This window comes from Leuciscus leuciscus, assembly GCF_965113295.1.
Source record: "Leuciscus leuciscus genome assembly, chromosome: 1".
Classification (NCBI taxonomy): Eukaryota; Metazoa; Chordata; class Actinopteri; order Cypriniformes; family Leuciscidae; genus Leuciscus; species Leuciscus leuciscus.
The window spans coordinates 40,448,251-40,464,945 of record NC_138725.1 but is presented as its reverse complement, the minus strand read 5'-3'; the positions used below and the strand labels follow the sequence as shown (position 1 = coordinate 40,464,945).

Genomic DNA, 16,695 nt, shown 5'->3' with positions numbered 1-16,695 from the left:
TATTCGATTTCAAACAAGGAACAAGATTTTTTTTCTTCTCCCCTGATTTATTATTTATTCTCTTCTCAATGTGAATTATTGAGGACAATTTCCGAATATTAATTCCTTTTTGTTTTGTTTCATCTTTATCTGTATTGTTTGTTTCAATCATAATCATAGATTACTGGCTCATTTTGAGATATAAATGCAGTAAATTACTTCAAAAAACGTTACATACATTTGTTTCATGATATAAAAATTACAATTAGCAAAAACAAATAAATCTCAGTGAGTCTAGAAAATAATGAATGCTAAACCATATATTTTAAAAGGATTTAGCTAAGATGTGTCATCTTTATATACACAGGGAAATATAATTCAATTGTGTTTGTGTTTTTATTATTTTATTTAGCATTTGTTTCTTTTGACAAAAGGAAAATGAATTTGTTTGATAATGTAGTTGGCAGGTGCATCAGGGCTTCACTGAAGGTCAACGCGTGTCTCCTTCAGGTCGTGTGGAGGTCTTTCTTCTGTTTTAGCCCAGGTATGTTCAATTAATTAAAACAGCCACAATTAACCCTCAAATAAGATGACCTTTAGGAGTTTTCCTTCATCTGACATCTGGCTTATATATTATGAATTAATTCAACCTTAGACAACCAATGGGGCCTGACTATACCTTTATAAATTACCGTTGAAAAATTTAGTTTTTTTTGTTGTTCTTCGACTAAAGCATCACTTTTTACACCCATGTAATATTTTAAATGTGAGGTCGACAGCAAATCGTTTATTTTATTGCATGAAAATTTGCTGAACCAGAATGTTAAATATATAGTGAACAGAACTGTCTGCACACTACACCTGTTCACTTCTGCTGAACAGGATCATTGCAGAATTAGGGTTTACATTTGACTTTTGCACGACTGTATAGACTTGATTTGATAACATAAAAATAATCAGATTTACGTCACCGTTTAACAAAAACTCTGCACACTTCATACACATACATCTCTCTCTCACTGCCTCTCTCTCTTTCTCTCTCCGGTGAACGGTATAATCCCCTGCCGTTCCTGCTTCTCTCCAAGCCCGTATTTAATTCCCTTAAACCCCCAGCTGCCGTTCTGGTTCCTCTGTGAACACGACAGACTGTGAAGCGCTCCCGGTTATTAATAATTCACCAGCCACTGCACGAATCCGTCCACAGATCAACCCGACCGTTCCGCACGGGCCACGCAGGGCTAGCGCGTTTATTTTGGCAACTACTCTTACATAGGCTACTGAACATACATTAATTAGTTATTCGAAACCTTCGCGCGTTATTCGTATTGGCGACATAAAAGTCCACGTTCCTCTCGCGCGTCGCGTGTGATTCCGCAATATTGCCCATAATGACGTCCTGTCCATAATAATTGATCGTGTAATCCATGCACTGAGGAGGAGGAGGAGGTCATGGAGATCAGGTCTCCAGTGAGATGGATGGAGACTGAGCACCAATTCACCCAGAGTCCGTGAGCTGAAACTGCGCAGGCTGAAAGTTGCTGTCGGTGGCGCACGGCGCGAGCTCGACTGAAGCCACCGGACCGGAGAGACACTCAAACCGGGGGATTCGTATCAGAGGAGCGGTCGTGCTGAACCCGCTCCGGCCCCGAAGCTTTCACCCTTTTTTGCATCTGCTGAAAGACAGAAACGCGCCGGCTGATTCCTACGAAAGTTTCTGTGCGTAAAAGTTGGTCGTTTTCCACGATCCACGGGCCCGTCCCGCAACCCGGTTCTTCTGCTTCCGGTATCAACGGAGAGAGACGACTCATTTGCTTTTCGTCTTCTACCGCGCTCCCTTTTTTCGGGGCAAAGTTTTTTTTTCTTCCTAAAGGAGTAAAATGGGTCTTTGAGACTGTTGGCAATATTCCCCGCTCCACAATGGTACGTGCTGTGTAAATCAACTTTGCTCTTTTTATTTCTGCTATAACATGCTGGTAAACATGGAGAGAAGGGTTTAGATTGATAATATGCCAAGCAATAACTGCCCCAGATTCATTTTTGGCGGTTTTAGTTTTAGCGCAAAAACTCTTGATGCACAACATGTGCAATAGTTATCGGTCGCCTCGATGCACATAATGCCACTGTGTGTGTGTGTGTGTGTGTGTGTGTGTGTGTGTGTGTGTGTACTGAATAACGCTCTGTTATGGAAAATGCTTGAAGTTGTTCATGTTGATTGGGAAGTTATCCTGTATCATTGCATTATGACATTTGCTGTGCAACTAATTTATTGCACTATTTTATACATATAATTTATTATATGGGCATAATATATTAGTCTAAAGTGAATACAGAAGCAATGTATTATCATAACGCAATATCATAGTTTAACTTTGACCCTGTGGCACTCCAACTTTCATCATCACTGGTGTTCTGGATTCATCTCTTTATATGTCGGTGGATAATGAAGTGTTGTGTAGGATAATAAGCCTTCAGTTTACACGCTTTCCAGTGTTATTGGGATTACAGGCGACACATGCACATGTAACATGCCATTACTGAAATTGTTCCACTGCGCAAGCTTGTCACGGGACGACAGTCGCCGCCCACATGTCGTCTGTCAAAGAGAACAAAAGCTCTGAGGGGTTATATATAGAACAATAGTGCTGGATGCAACTTATTTCGTGCCCATGCTAACTTTTTTTTGGACTGCAGAGTGTTATATGTGAAGTCATTGCAATGCATTTTGATTAGCACCGACTAATGCATTGCAATTTTGCTTATTTATGCACATGTTGTAGTTTTATATGTAAACACACTAACTTTTAAATAAGAATAATTGTAACAATAATAATTGGCAAAAGATTTATATATTGACTAGGATGATAAATCCATATTTGGCTGATAACTGCACTCTTAGAAAAAAGGGTTCAATGGGGTTCAGTACAGAACCTTGACTCAGTTTTAAAGACCCCTTTATTTAAAAAAGGTTCTATAAGGAGACATTTCTTACATGATTGCATTATACTTTCATGTTTAACTGGTTATTTAATATTTTTTAGTGATAAAGTATGGTTACAAGCTTTGTGTTTAAAAAAAAAAAAGAATTAAAAGAAAATCTATAAAATGATCCCATGATGGGAACCCAAATGTATATAGGCATATGAAGAGCCTGACATAAACCTTTACATATTTATATAGTACCTTCTCTTTTAAGAGTATGTGTGTGTCCACTTGGCCGATTAGCAGAAGTCAGTTCGAAAATCTACAGCTCAGTCCATGTATTTAAAGCGCAATTTGTTTTTACAATTTCAGAAAAAAATGTGCATCGTCATGTCAGTTGTAATAATTCATTTCTATAGTCTATATTTGCACTAGTGTTGTCACGATACTGGACTTTCCAACTTCAATGCAATTATTTAATTTTTTTCAGGGAGGCTTTATTTGAATCGTAAACTACATTTGCAAAAAAAAAAGACAGGTAAACAGCCAGTAATAAAATAAGAACAAATAAACAAATTGCAAATGATAGCACAAATAAATACAATAGAATAAAGAGACAAATGACATAAACAGTGCTTTAAGTTTGTCAGGTGGGTCTAACAGTAATACTCAGGTAAGACACACTACAGAAATGAAAGTAGTCAAAAGTAAAATAACACTGGATATTTTAATACAGATTATTGCTTACAATTAAAGCAACAAGTTATTCAGTCAAGAGCAGCGAGTGATTTTCTCAGAAAGCAGCAGGTTTATTAGGCTGCTGTCACTTTAAGAGTTAATGCACGGATCCAATATACTGTTACACAACATGCGCTTTCTCTCAACTATTACTTTACAAAACTGACAAGATGATAATATTTGGTAAGATGGGCATTTTGACATAATTTTTTATGTTTAATTTGGAACTCACAAGCTTTTTGAGTGGCGGCTTTATGAGAGCGGTACTTATCCACGGTGCGCTCGCTTTTGCCGTGCAGCGCGAAACCATGTGAGAATGACTAAAACGTTGTGCAATACAAGCACTTTTCAACCAGAGCGAATGAGCCTGGTGAGTGAGAGGAGGCGGGCGTGTGTCTCACCGTCGGTGAGAAGAGAGAGTGAGAACACCATTTCTTTGAGTTTTTAGGATTTTATTTATAGGAAAGTGGAGAGGACATTTGCAGTCTGACACGTGCAGCTCTTTCAAAACTAAAAACACAAGGAACTTGCATTTAAATATCATATCGGCTGTATTTTCAGATCTTCAGGAAAGAACATCTGTTCGGTGTTAGCTCAGCTCTAACCTCAGATAGCTTGGTTTTTACTTCTCACCAGACAGGCCACGAGAAGCCGATCTGAGGAGACATCAAGCTATTGGCAATCAACTAAAGCACATTACCCAGGTGTCCTCATTTCAGAGTCTAAACGTTCAGCTAATTTATGCATCGGCCTTCTTTATTTTCAACTCGCTGCACACATAGTTTTCAGTTCTCCTCCACTTTGACTGGCTTCGGAATCCGGATTATATTTGATTGCATGACTGATGCAATATAGGCTTGTACTTGTTGATGATTTCCAGATGGGCCTGAATATCAGCACATTAATGTGGATAATTATTTGTTTACCCGCTCTCTTAAATGGCACCAACCCAAATAGGCCAGTGCAGAAAGAAACGAGGGAATCTATTCAAAGCTGACTCCACATGGGATTAACGTCTTCTCTTAAAAAAAAAAAACTATTTAATTAAGCTTCCAAACAACAATCAAAGATATGACGCTAGATAGTTGACGGCATTGCAGCTATAGCTGGCCTCCATCAAACAGCGACAGAAATGCATCTGGGTTATACTTTGATGACAGTTGGAATGAAGAAAAGTTCTACAATAACAAACAAGGCATCCTATAGTTTGTTAAACAAAAAGGTTTTATGTTGACTGCAAACTTGGAAGCAGAATACTGTTCGTCTTTGACATCAAAATCCTTTATTTTGCAGTCAGTGTTTGATTTGTTTATTGAGAGAGTGGATATATTTATGTTAGTATAGCAATTATAATGTTCAATTGAAATTTAGATGTTTTGGAAATGAACACACATGTGTTAAATAGCATGTGTGCCAAGTGTTACTGCCCCCTCTGGTGAAGTGGTGTTAGTTCACCTGTCAACTGGACTTGATTTTATGACCAATCAACATTATGACCAAGTCATTTGACACAGATGTCTCTGATTAATTGGCTTTTGGTTTTAGCTTTTTCTTCTATTGCAAGCCAATGATGTGATGTAAATGAAACGCTGGTTATCTGCATGTTGTCATGTCCATCAGTTTCATTGTCATAACTGCATAACTAGTCATGATGATTAGTAGCATATAGCCGTACATTAGTCTGACATCAAATAGCATTTTAAGAAGTCTAAACCTGCACAAAGCTAACGGTTCCAAATGATCTTAATGCAGTTGCTTAAGTACAATAGGCCTATATATATAAAAAATATAATCAGTAACTCATCGGTAAAAGAACAGACTCATAAGAGCCATTTATTGAGGAGTTACACTAGCCCACGTTATGTTTTTGATGTAGGCTTCTAAAAAAAAAAAAGTACTTTGTTCAACAATCGAATGCAAGCCTTGAAAATACAATGCATTAAAATGCAAGCACTGATAATGAAATTAATTTTTTTTCAATTAGTGCAATGCAACATGCTTTTTAGTTTCAAAGACATTTGGCATTATTTTACTTCCATGGGACTACACTGCTTGCTCTTATATCTTTTTCATTCACTAAGAAAAGAACCAGAAGAGTAATTTGGTAATTAAGAGTTATTCACTGGTTGCACTTTACGCTTTTGAATCACTAAAAAGAACTGTCTTATACGAGTCATTTGTTCGGGAATCGGACTACACTTGTGTAACCGGTCCTACTCGACCCGCTCCAAGTGGGATTCGAACCAGCCTCTCCGGCATGGAATGCGGGTGCGCTAAAAGCATGGGACACATCACGCCGACGTAAAAAAACTAGCGTAGACGAAAGCCGACTGTGTTGTCGCCTCGCGTAGACTAGATTCTCTGCGCTTGAACACAACAAACGGTCTAAAGATGACTCTCAAGTAACTAGCATGTGCTTTCTGCTCCTGTGTTTAAGTAAATATCTGTCTACATCAGCAGGTATCAATAGTCTATTTTCGTCATTCAAAAAGGGAAACCGAAACTAGGACTGCAGATATACAGCTCTTGCTTACATTGTTGAATATCAATCACTCTGATCACTTTCTTCATTCCAGTCGGCTCATGTTATTATGAAAATATTTGTGCATTCGAATGCTCAAGATGATGTAAAATTATAACAGCCTTCTCTCGGTCCGGTCTTGACTTCTTTGCTCGCTTTCATCACTTTTGCTTTCATTCTCGTGCACTGACTCGTTCTCTAAACGGAACAGCCAATCAGAGGTCTCTCTCTCACCGACGCCAATTCAACATGCTGAATCAACATGCCAAAAAAAAACAATGGCGTCTGACAAGAGCCAACAGTGTGTAAAACAGGGAAAAAACTAAGCCGACCAATGCTCAAAAACGTCTTGACATTGCCCGACAGCCGACCGCCGGCTTGGTGTGTCTCGGCCTGAAGAACACACGTCTCCAGCATCAGTCGCCAGTGCACCTCTTGAGGCCAGGGGAGTGAGGTTTACCTCTGTTACATTGGTCGAGTTTTGTTTTTGAATCACTAAGAAGAACCGGCTCACAATAGCCATTTGTTTGGCAATCAGACTCTACTGGTCATGTTGTAGCCTTATGTTGTTTTTGCTTGCATCTCGCAAGGACTCAACAGAAACATGTTTCTACATGTGTACTGTACACTATATTTGTATTGCTTTGCATTTAATGCAGACAGCAAACTCATAATCACAACTAAGATTTTTAGAATATAATAAGTTCTTTAAAAAGCCGCTGATATAGGCCGAATTTTCTTTTTGCTGTGGCGCAGATTCAGCAGAAGGAGAATCGCCACTCTGATTCTTAAAGACAGGGCTGGTTTTGAATGAACATTAAGTGTAGAAAGATGCCTTTTGTGTCCAAATGGTGTAGTTACGACATCCACCAGCAGGGGCTTAACTCTAACCACAAGTAGTCATATAACCTTTTCTGCACTGTTTGTGCTACATCCATGAATGACTCATAACTGTAAGGTGAGGAACCCAAAGCACCAATCAAAACCCTCTGCATCAAGGTGGAGTATTTTGTATGTGCATGAAATTGTGTATCTAATTATTTTTAATGTCACTCTCCTGCCTTAGTTTTTCCACTAATGATAACGAGCCATTTACTTAAACTTTAAATATATTAAATTTTGATTTTAAAGAGGTAAAATAATGATTCATCCTGTTTAATAGCTCATAATCAGACACAACTCTGGCTTGCAGTTCCTGTGCGGACAGAATCAATGTTTAGTGCCCAAAACAGCTCTGAAATCAAACAATAAGCAATCTAACAGCCCACCCTCCTCCTCGGGTTCATTATTACTGCTGCTCCTCGCTCATTTCGCTCTCGCGGCTCCTCTAGAGATGGAGGTATGAAATATCACATTTTCCCAGCATTTCTCCCTGAAGTGGCCCTGGCACGCGTTCACACGGCATACATTTCTGCTTTCATATATTTCCCCCTCTCACCGCTTTTAAAAAACAAATCCCCTCCCTCCCTCGCTGGGCTTTGATGTGTCTACTGTCTACCGTGTTACCTGGGTTTGTAGAGCGGTAGCAGTTGTGTAGAAGTTCTGTCGACTGTCAGTTTCTCTTATCTGTGAACACATGAATTGGGATGTAAAAAGGTGGATATTGTGAAAATAGTTTTAATTGTGGGTTGTTGTTGTTGTGAAGTGAACGTATATATGCCAAAACATGTCCAGGTCACGCTTCACCCAAAAACAAAAGAAAAAAGCAAATGGCAGATTATATTTATCCATAACATTTGTATTATTTTGAATAGCTTGAGAAATCACATGTTTCTGTAACATCACTAATGATTCGGGAGCGTTATCCGCACTTTTTTGCTAACCAAGAAAACCAGCCAATCAGAAACACCCACTGATTCGGAATCATTTTGCCAGTTCTGGTTTGCTGACGTGTTTTAGTGGGCGAGGTTTTTGAGAAAGGGTGCGTCGATGACTTAAACGAAATCGCATACAGCGATATAACTGCATTGTAACATTATTTTCATGACAATTCATAAAAATTATTATGATAATGCAGACCTGTTTTCCATAAATGCCATTATTTTCGATGATTCTTATAAAAAGTCTCAGCAAATTTTCAAACCAGCGCTATGTTGATATATAGCATTTTTTAGGTCTAAACGACTATTCTCACCTAAAAACTCTTAAAACTGCATTTCGTGACACAATAACAGTAGTATTTGTAAAATGAAGGTAGGTTTGCTCCTCCGCCATTGACGCTTGCTGTGAGAAATATATGTAGCCTACATGTACATCTATAGTGTAAGTATAGATCAGGCAGAAACAAGCGGAGTGATACACATTGTATCACTCCGCTTGTTGTTGACCTCATGAGAAACATCCAACCCGTCTCACGGGAAAACGTGACTATTTTACAAGGTAGCGATTTCGTATGAATTTGTACTATATGAATCATACGATAAAAATGAAAAAAAGTAATCACGTAGCTCCACCCCTAAACTTAACTGCCACTGGGGAGTAAGCTGATCGTATGAAAACGTACAAATGAGATTTTACAAATTCATACTAATTAGCCACCAATTCGCCAAACACGTAAAATAGTTACAAAGTGCCATGAGATTGCATTGCAAACATCTGAGGCTTTAGCGAAGTCTCCATTTCATTGCTGTCTAGGAGTAACTATTGAGATTTTGAGATTGGCAACACCAAAAACAACACAGAATACCTTGCCAATTAAGCACCACTCACATTTCCTTCAGAAAACGTAAAAAAATCATTTAAGTTTCTGTTCTAATACATTCTGAAAGTAGCAGCCAGTTTTATCACCAGTCCTGATCATACAGTTTGATTATTTAATTTTTTTTTTCAACCCTCATTTTCAAACAGACACATCTGCCATTCGTCACGCTTTTATTATGATTGCAACACTATTCCCATTTCCTATTATGTGTTATAATCTTCATATCAGGGCAGTTTTGAGATCCCCTGTGAGCAGACACGAAATGTAACAGGCCCATCATTGCGCATTAGCAGACATTTTGAATATGGCTGTTCATCGTTCGGCTCTAAATATGTTTGTGTTGATACTCAAGAGTTAATTATGACGGGCCTAGGGACCGGTTTCGCTCAGGGCTGTCCATATGGATCGGGCATATGCTGCGTATATATAGAAAAGGGTGGCATGTTTAATTGACGCAGTTCCACGCTCCATAAACATCCACAGCGAGGGAGAAAGAGGACAGATCTACAGGGAACTACATCAAACAATCAGCGGAGACTCAAACACACCATCTTACTTTAAAGTGTGAAGGCAAACCAAGCGGAAGAGAGAGACTCATCTGTCTCTTTGTTTCACCTGCCCCGGTTTCTCTGTCCATCACTTTTAGAAAAGCTGTTTGACATGAATAAAAGAGTAGATTTTCATATATTATGATATGGAGCACAGTAGTAAAAACGCCAACCCTTCTTTGGAGACTAAATAAACACTGTTTCTACACATTCTGAAAGTATAACAACCAGATGAGTTGGTTGAACCTTAGTTCTCGTTCTTCAGTTTGTTTAGTTAATCACTTTGACTTATGGATGTGTTGTGAGAGGAGAGAGAGAGAGAGAGAGCGAGAGAGAGCGAGAGCGTATGCAACCTTTCATTGCTGTGGATATGAATAGCTGGTGTTGCAGCCACATTTTGGTTAGCCAGTGTCTGGGATCTATTATAGTATCGTGTGCGCACACACACATCTTTGCGTCTGTTATTTTAGTGCTGCATGTATTTTTATAGGAGTGCATTTTAGAGACAGGTTTAATCCAGGGAATGTGTGCTGCAGAGTTTGCTTGCACTGAAATACAGTATATATGTCTTTCTCCTGAGGACAACAGGAATTCTCCATGTCTGGGATGCTGGGGGTTTCTTTAGAGGTTAAGGGACGGGTTATTAGAAATATTAGATCACTTTAATATCTCAAATGGTTATTTTTAGATGATACTAAGTGCTAAGGTAGCTTAGAATCTCATTATATACATACACACACACACACACACACACACACACACACACACACACACATATATATATATATAGGATCAAATTGAAGATGTAATATCTGTATGTTTAATATATTATATATTTATGTACATATTTAAATATTTTTAAATATGTACAGCATATACATTTACATATATAATATATGTGATGTTGTATTTATAATAATAATAATAATAATTATTATTATTATACATATTTTTAAATCCATCCATCATCATTATTATATATATTAAATATATTTCCATCCATCCATCCATCCATCCATCCATCCATCCATCCATCCATCCATCCATCCATCCATCCATCCATCCATCCATCCATCCATCCATCCATCCATCCATCCATCCATCCATCCATCCATCCATCCATCCATCCATCCATCCATCCATCCATCCATCCATCCATCCATCCATCCATCCATCCATCCATCCATCCATCCATCCATCCATCCATCCATCCATCCATCCATCCATCCATCCATCCATCCATCCATCCATCCATCCATCCATCATCCATCCATCCATCCATCCATCCATCCATATTTTGCCTAGTAAGACATATTTAGTTGATTCTGGAACAACATTCCTGCCCAAAAACATTTGTCCCTACCCTTAAACCTAACCCTACCCGTAACTTATCCATAAAACAAGAGTGAAATAATAGGTGAATAACCTAACCCTGGTTGTAAGCCTAAACTTGTCATAAACTGTAAATGTTGTTCCAGGATCAACAAAGATGTCAATCCAGGAACATGTTGTACTTGGTGAAATTACATTCACCGTTAGTACATACAGTTTATTTATGATGAAATACAGTATGTTTATAAAGCCAACCAAAGTATTTGATTTTTGCATAAGTGTGGTTTCAGTTGTTCTTTCTTTTTTTTTTTATTCTTTTTTTTTTTTTTATGAATCATGGTTTGTTCGTGAAAACATTTGCATGCAGATTGCACACAAATATTGAGCACGCTCGTGGTTAATGAATGAGACCACATGTCTCGAACTGTGCTCTTATTTGCCCAGACACCAAAATCTGCAGTCAACAGTCAGATTTCTTAATGTGGACTCAAACATTTCTCATCAAATTCTATCAAGATCAAATGATCTGAGCTGCTATCCACATTCATTTTAAATCTCTATATTCTCACTGTGTCAGTGTGAGTCCCATTTTTGTCTATTTTATTCCTCAGGAGACAAAGCTAATACTTCAGATCTCGGTTAAGTCTTATTAAGATCAACCCATGTGAGCTAGAGTTTCCATCTGGGTTTTTGTGTACTAGTTAATCACTTTTACTTTAAAATCAACTGGTATTGACCTCTTGCCCCATAATGCCGCTGTGTGAACAGACTTTGCTTTTGCCCCTGGCTTTGCTGTGGGATTTAACATCGTCCCACTAATGGATAAATTGGAATGGGGGCTTATTCAGTTCCGCACACCCAGTCAGTGCACCTCCCAGCATACAAATGAACTGGGATGAATGGACACGACACTCTGAGAAAAAAAAACAAAAAAACACCTTGGCGGTCGTGTCGGGAGAAAGAGTCGCTGTGTGAGAGGTTTGTGCTGAATAAGTCACGGATATACTGGGAAGTCAGGAGGTGTGAACGGGAACCAGTTTGGAGAGTCTGGTCTGACTGTGCACAGCATGCAGAGCTGAAATAAGTTTAAGATGAAACCCGCTGATTACAGGCGCACGAGTCCAACGCTACACATGGGCGGCGTAAAGTTTGGCCAAGATGTGTTCAGTCACAAACTTTCAGAATAGATTTGAATCTTTCTGAAGAAAACCTGTGGTGTTTGCACATGGGTGCTAAGCTGTTTCATTCTTACTGGCTCAAGTGATCAGAGTCCATCTTCAAATGTGTTTGTTATATATTTATATATATATATATATATATATACATGCATCTAATTTTATTTTAAAATGATATAAATAATACATTTTATGATATAATATATAAATATTAATATTTGTAATATTTATGTTAGTTTATATACATTTATAAATTAAAAAAACTATATATGAAAAAATACAACTCATCCTGCACCCTTTATATATATATTTTTTTTTTACAATATTTATGTGATTATTTATTTATTTATTATTTCCATTTTCGTTAATGTCCAAATATTATTATTGTTAATATAATATATTATTAATGCAATGCTGTGCAACGATTAATCACATCCAAAATAAAAGTTTGTGTTTACATAACACGTGTGTGTACTGTATATAATTATTTTGTATTATGTAAACACAAACTTTTATTTTGAATGCAATTAATCGTTGCACAGCCCTAATAAATAAATAAATAAATAAATAAATATATATATATATATATATATATATACATACATACATACATACATATATATATATATATATATATATATATATATATATATATATATATATATATATATATATATATAATGTGTGTGGTTTTTTATTGCCTAAATCAATTATTTTATCTTAATGCTTAAAATTAAATATATACATTTTATATATTATTTTTATATTTATGTATATTTATTTATTGTATTGATTTTAAAAATTAAATATATAAATATGAGTTTTAAAATATTTATGTGATTATTTATTTATAATTTCCAATATTTGTTAGTGTCCAAATGTCAGTTGAAAAATTTTAAGTTGAAAAGTTATAAAGTCTTAAAGTTCCACAAAGGGCTTTTCTTTTCTCTTTTTTCTTCTTTAAAAATACAATAAAACATTTTCTATGATTAGAGTTTTAAGAACCCAGAAACCAAACCACTGATCTGAAGACCTTATAATAGGATAAATAACTTTATGAACATCTAAAGAACCACATAGCATCTCAATAACCCCTCTAAAATAGTTGGAAAACAGAGTAAATGGTCAAAAGTAGCAACAGTATTGTGATTATAATGCTGATGACTTATATATGTTATATTATATTTCAGGCCACCGAACCGTTCCTGGTGAATGAAGACCCGTCCAGAGGTCCTGGGATACCAGAGTGCTTCGTCGTGTCTGATTCCTACAGGGTACGTCTCCATATTACTCCATTATTCCTTCAGCATTGTAATTGATGTTGTGTTGAGTCAAAAATATAACCATGATTATTATTTCCATATGCACATATGCATATGCAGTAAAGCACAGTCAAAAAAAAAAAAATCCTGCAAAAAAAGCAAGTCTCATAATTTTACCGGAGCGCTGTTTTCTTGTGGGAAATGAAAATTATAACCTGCATACTTCTATAAAATGAGAAGTATACATGAGGGTAAGACTGCAAGGAAGGGAGGGCGAAGAAAAAAATACTGCAAAGCAGAAAGAAGTGCAGCTTTTAAAATTCCACCCAGCGAGCGAGCTGGATTTACAGCGATGGGAGTGAAATAAAATGGTCATAAAAACAGAAGGGCGGGACGGAGAGATGGAGAGATGGGAAGGGGAGTCTGTGGATGACTGAAAATGAGACTGTTAATGAGCTGGGAGCCGGTTTTCTATTCCTCGTTTCCAGCGGATTGCTTTTGCCAACGTTTCGGGAAAAAAAATCTGGGTTGCTCCTGCGTCTCAGAAAGCAGGCTTTCGCAGAAATGGAGGGAAAAATGATGAAACGTGATTGGCTGACAGTACAGAAAAAGGGCTGAGGTGTAAAATATAGCTGTGCTGGATATCAGGAATGTGTCAGACTGTATCGTCCTTCGGGGTAATTTACAGGAAAAAGGAGGGCTATATTTTGTGCTGATTTGTGTAGCAGTGTGTTTTTAGTTTTTATTTTGTGTAGAAACCAGGAGAAGTTCGTTCATTCTAAAAGTTTTGCCATGATGTTTTAGTAGCTGATGAATCAGTATTTAGATTTTAATTTTGAGTGGATCTCAAATGGTGGGTTGTGACCCAAAAATGGGCCTCAGTTTTGATATATAGAGTCTCGGACAGCAGAGGAAAAAAAAAAACCATGCTAAATGCAAACAACAAAATGCTATTTAACCATTTCATCATGCATGTTTATGAAAGCTTATCAACTTATATAAGCTAACTTTTGTTGTTGATGTCCGTGCCTTTAAATCCAGTTGAGAACCACTGAACTTGACCATGTTTAACGCTGAGGACAATATATCAAGCTTTTACTCGCAGGTTAACAGTTTTGTTCTATAGCTCATCTGCAAGCAACTGCATAGAAGCTTAAAGGTTTCTATCAAGCTCTAGGGGTTCCCATCACTTTATGGATTTAGTTCATTAAATTTTTCTTTTGTTTTAATTCATTTCTAATTTTAATGACATTTTATTTCACTTAAATGGCAATGAAAATTACCTATTAATTGTAATTTAAGTGAAATTACTGGACTTAAATATACGAGCTTGATAAAAATGATCATTCTAGAAGAAAATTTCAGATGGCACTTAGAGGCTTTTGCATCTGAACTCTTCATATAGAACCCCATTCCATATTTTTCTAAGACTATTGGCATTGATGGTTCCACTAAGAACCTTTAACATTCATGCACTTTATTTTTTTATTTTTTTATTTTATTGATAAAAGGCTGTAAATATGCTACAGTAAAAAAACGTTTAATTGTTTAACAGAAAGTTTCTGTTCTCTATACCATACATTTACATTTTTTTGGGAGTAAAAAAGAACAAGTCATTGTATAATTTACAGTGAAATACCGCACTTAGAAAAAAAATTTCTTTTAAGAACTGGAGGTTCTTCAGGTTCTTTCTTTGGGGAACCAAAAATGATTCTTCTATAACATCACTGTGAAAATTCCCAGTTGGAGCCTCTGCTTTTAAGTGTAAAAATCTGCCAGATGAGTAAATGTAAATCTAGATCTAAAAGCTGTTGATTTACTCCTCGTGTGTGGTTGTGTCGTGTGTTCGTTTAGTAGTCTTGCACCCACTCAAACCACTAAATGTGGGGCACATCTTGAGAGGTGGTACACGAGTTATCATGTTGTGTTTGCCGTTGCTTTGGTTTGGAGAAACCTCCTCTCCTCTCACCACTGCAGGGCTTTGAACTGGTTTTGTGGAATTTTGTTACAAATCAGTTCAGGATTTTGTTGTGGAAAAGACTAGGATAGTCTCTCCATCCATCCATCCATCCATCCATCCATCCATCTAATCCACATTCATCCATCCATCCATCCATCCATCTAATCCATCCATCCATCCATCCATCCATCCATCCATCCATCCATCCATCTAATCCACATCCATCCATCCATCCATCCATCCATCCATCCATCCATCCATCCATCCATCCATCCATCCATCTAATCCACATCCATCCATCCATCCATCCATCCATCCATCCATCCATCCATCCATCCATCCATCCATCCATCCATCCATCCATCCATCCATCCATATTTTGCGTAGTAAGACATATTTAGTTGATTCTGGAACAACATTCCTGCCCAAAAACATAGTCCAAACCCTATCCCTATCTCTAAAATGTTATACCTTAACCTAACTAACATAACTTTAAATGTACTTGATTTAGATTACCTGCGGTGCTATTACAGTTTTTCTCAATCGCTTTGGCACGTTTTTTGAAACAGTCTTAACATTCTCTAAACTGTAAGCTCAGTGGTCACGACTGTTTTCTGGAACATCAGAACATGGCATGTCTGCAAAAATGCAGTAACTCACCCAAAACATTAAACTCATAATGTTATTGTGAAACCTAGTTATTGTGTCAATAAATTTGCAAATTACACCAAAATAAAAAGTGTTTTTGTCATTGTGTAAGCCACACTGGTCAAAATGTTTAGAGTTGTTTTTTGTTTTTTTTACCATGGAAATATTTGTTATATATATTCATGGTCATGTTTTTTTCGACTTTGTTTTTTTTTTTTTACCTAACTGCTTTCTATACTATAAAAGAATATCTCTTTTGTCTGTGTAAAAACAGATTCAGAGAGTCATGAGTCAGAGAAAGTTTATATATAGTTTCCAAACTTGATTGGTTGGTTGTACAGAAAGCAGTTTTCTAGCAGTAGAAAAAAAAACATGAAATTTGTATATAACAAATATTTCCATGCTGATTTTGATCACTGAATGGATCAATTTGCATGTGATGGCTCACACGATGAAAGAAAATTTAGAAGATGTGAAGAGTTTGACAGTTTCAATGATAATCCAACTGTCCATGTGTATTTAGTAATTGTGCAATTTATAGACAATTGTACTTATTGTTCTCTTTTGCACACATTTGCCAAAGCACATGCGATTTGCTTAAATCAATAAGAAATTCAAATCTGATGTGAACAAGAAACTAATTGTTCAGAAATGTGAACTTGTTGTTTAAAAAAAGAAAAAAGAAAAGCCAAAGCGATTGTGAAAAACCAAAAAAAAAAAAAAGTAAATGATATGATTTATTTTGGCTGACTCAATCAGACCAAATTAGAATCTTATAACAAAACGGACAGGTCATGTGGAAATAATTCCTTTAACAATTGCATGTGTTCTCTTTTTGCATTATATAATGATTAACAGATTTATTTACATTAAAATCATATTACAAATGACATGCTTGACAGCAAAAAAAGA

The 16,695-nt window shown here is 36.7% G+C and overlaps 1 protein-coding gene and 1 long non-coding RNA gene across 6 annotated transcripts in view; one reads left to right on the top strand and one right to left on the bottom strand.

Annotated features, from left to right (window-relative positions):
* LOC309508091 overlaps positions 1-16,695 on the bottom strand; it is a 348,495-nt gene that overhangs the window by 276,634 nt on the left and 55,166 nt on the right. The gene's annotated exons all lie outside the window — the stretch shown is intronic.
* Positions 1,060-16,695, top strand: part of nfixb (nuclear factor I/Xb) — a 168,923-nt gene continuing 153,287 nt past the window's right edge. For 2 of the 5 annotated variants that reach the window (XM_082181111.1, XM_082181110.1), the window contains exons 1-2: positions 1,060-1,899; positions 13,104-13,187. In XM_082181111.1, coding sequence (XP_082037237.1) covers positions 1,897-1,899; positions 13,104-13,187 — 87 coding nt within the window. In that variant the 5' untranslated portion in view covers positions 1,060-1,896. The remainder of the gene's footprint in view (positions 1,900-13,103; positions 13,188-16,695) is intronic. The other 3 variants (XM_082181104.1, XM_082181105.1, XM_082181106.1) reach the window with 3 other exon arrangements.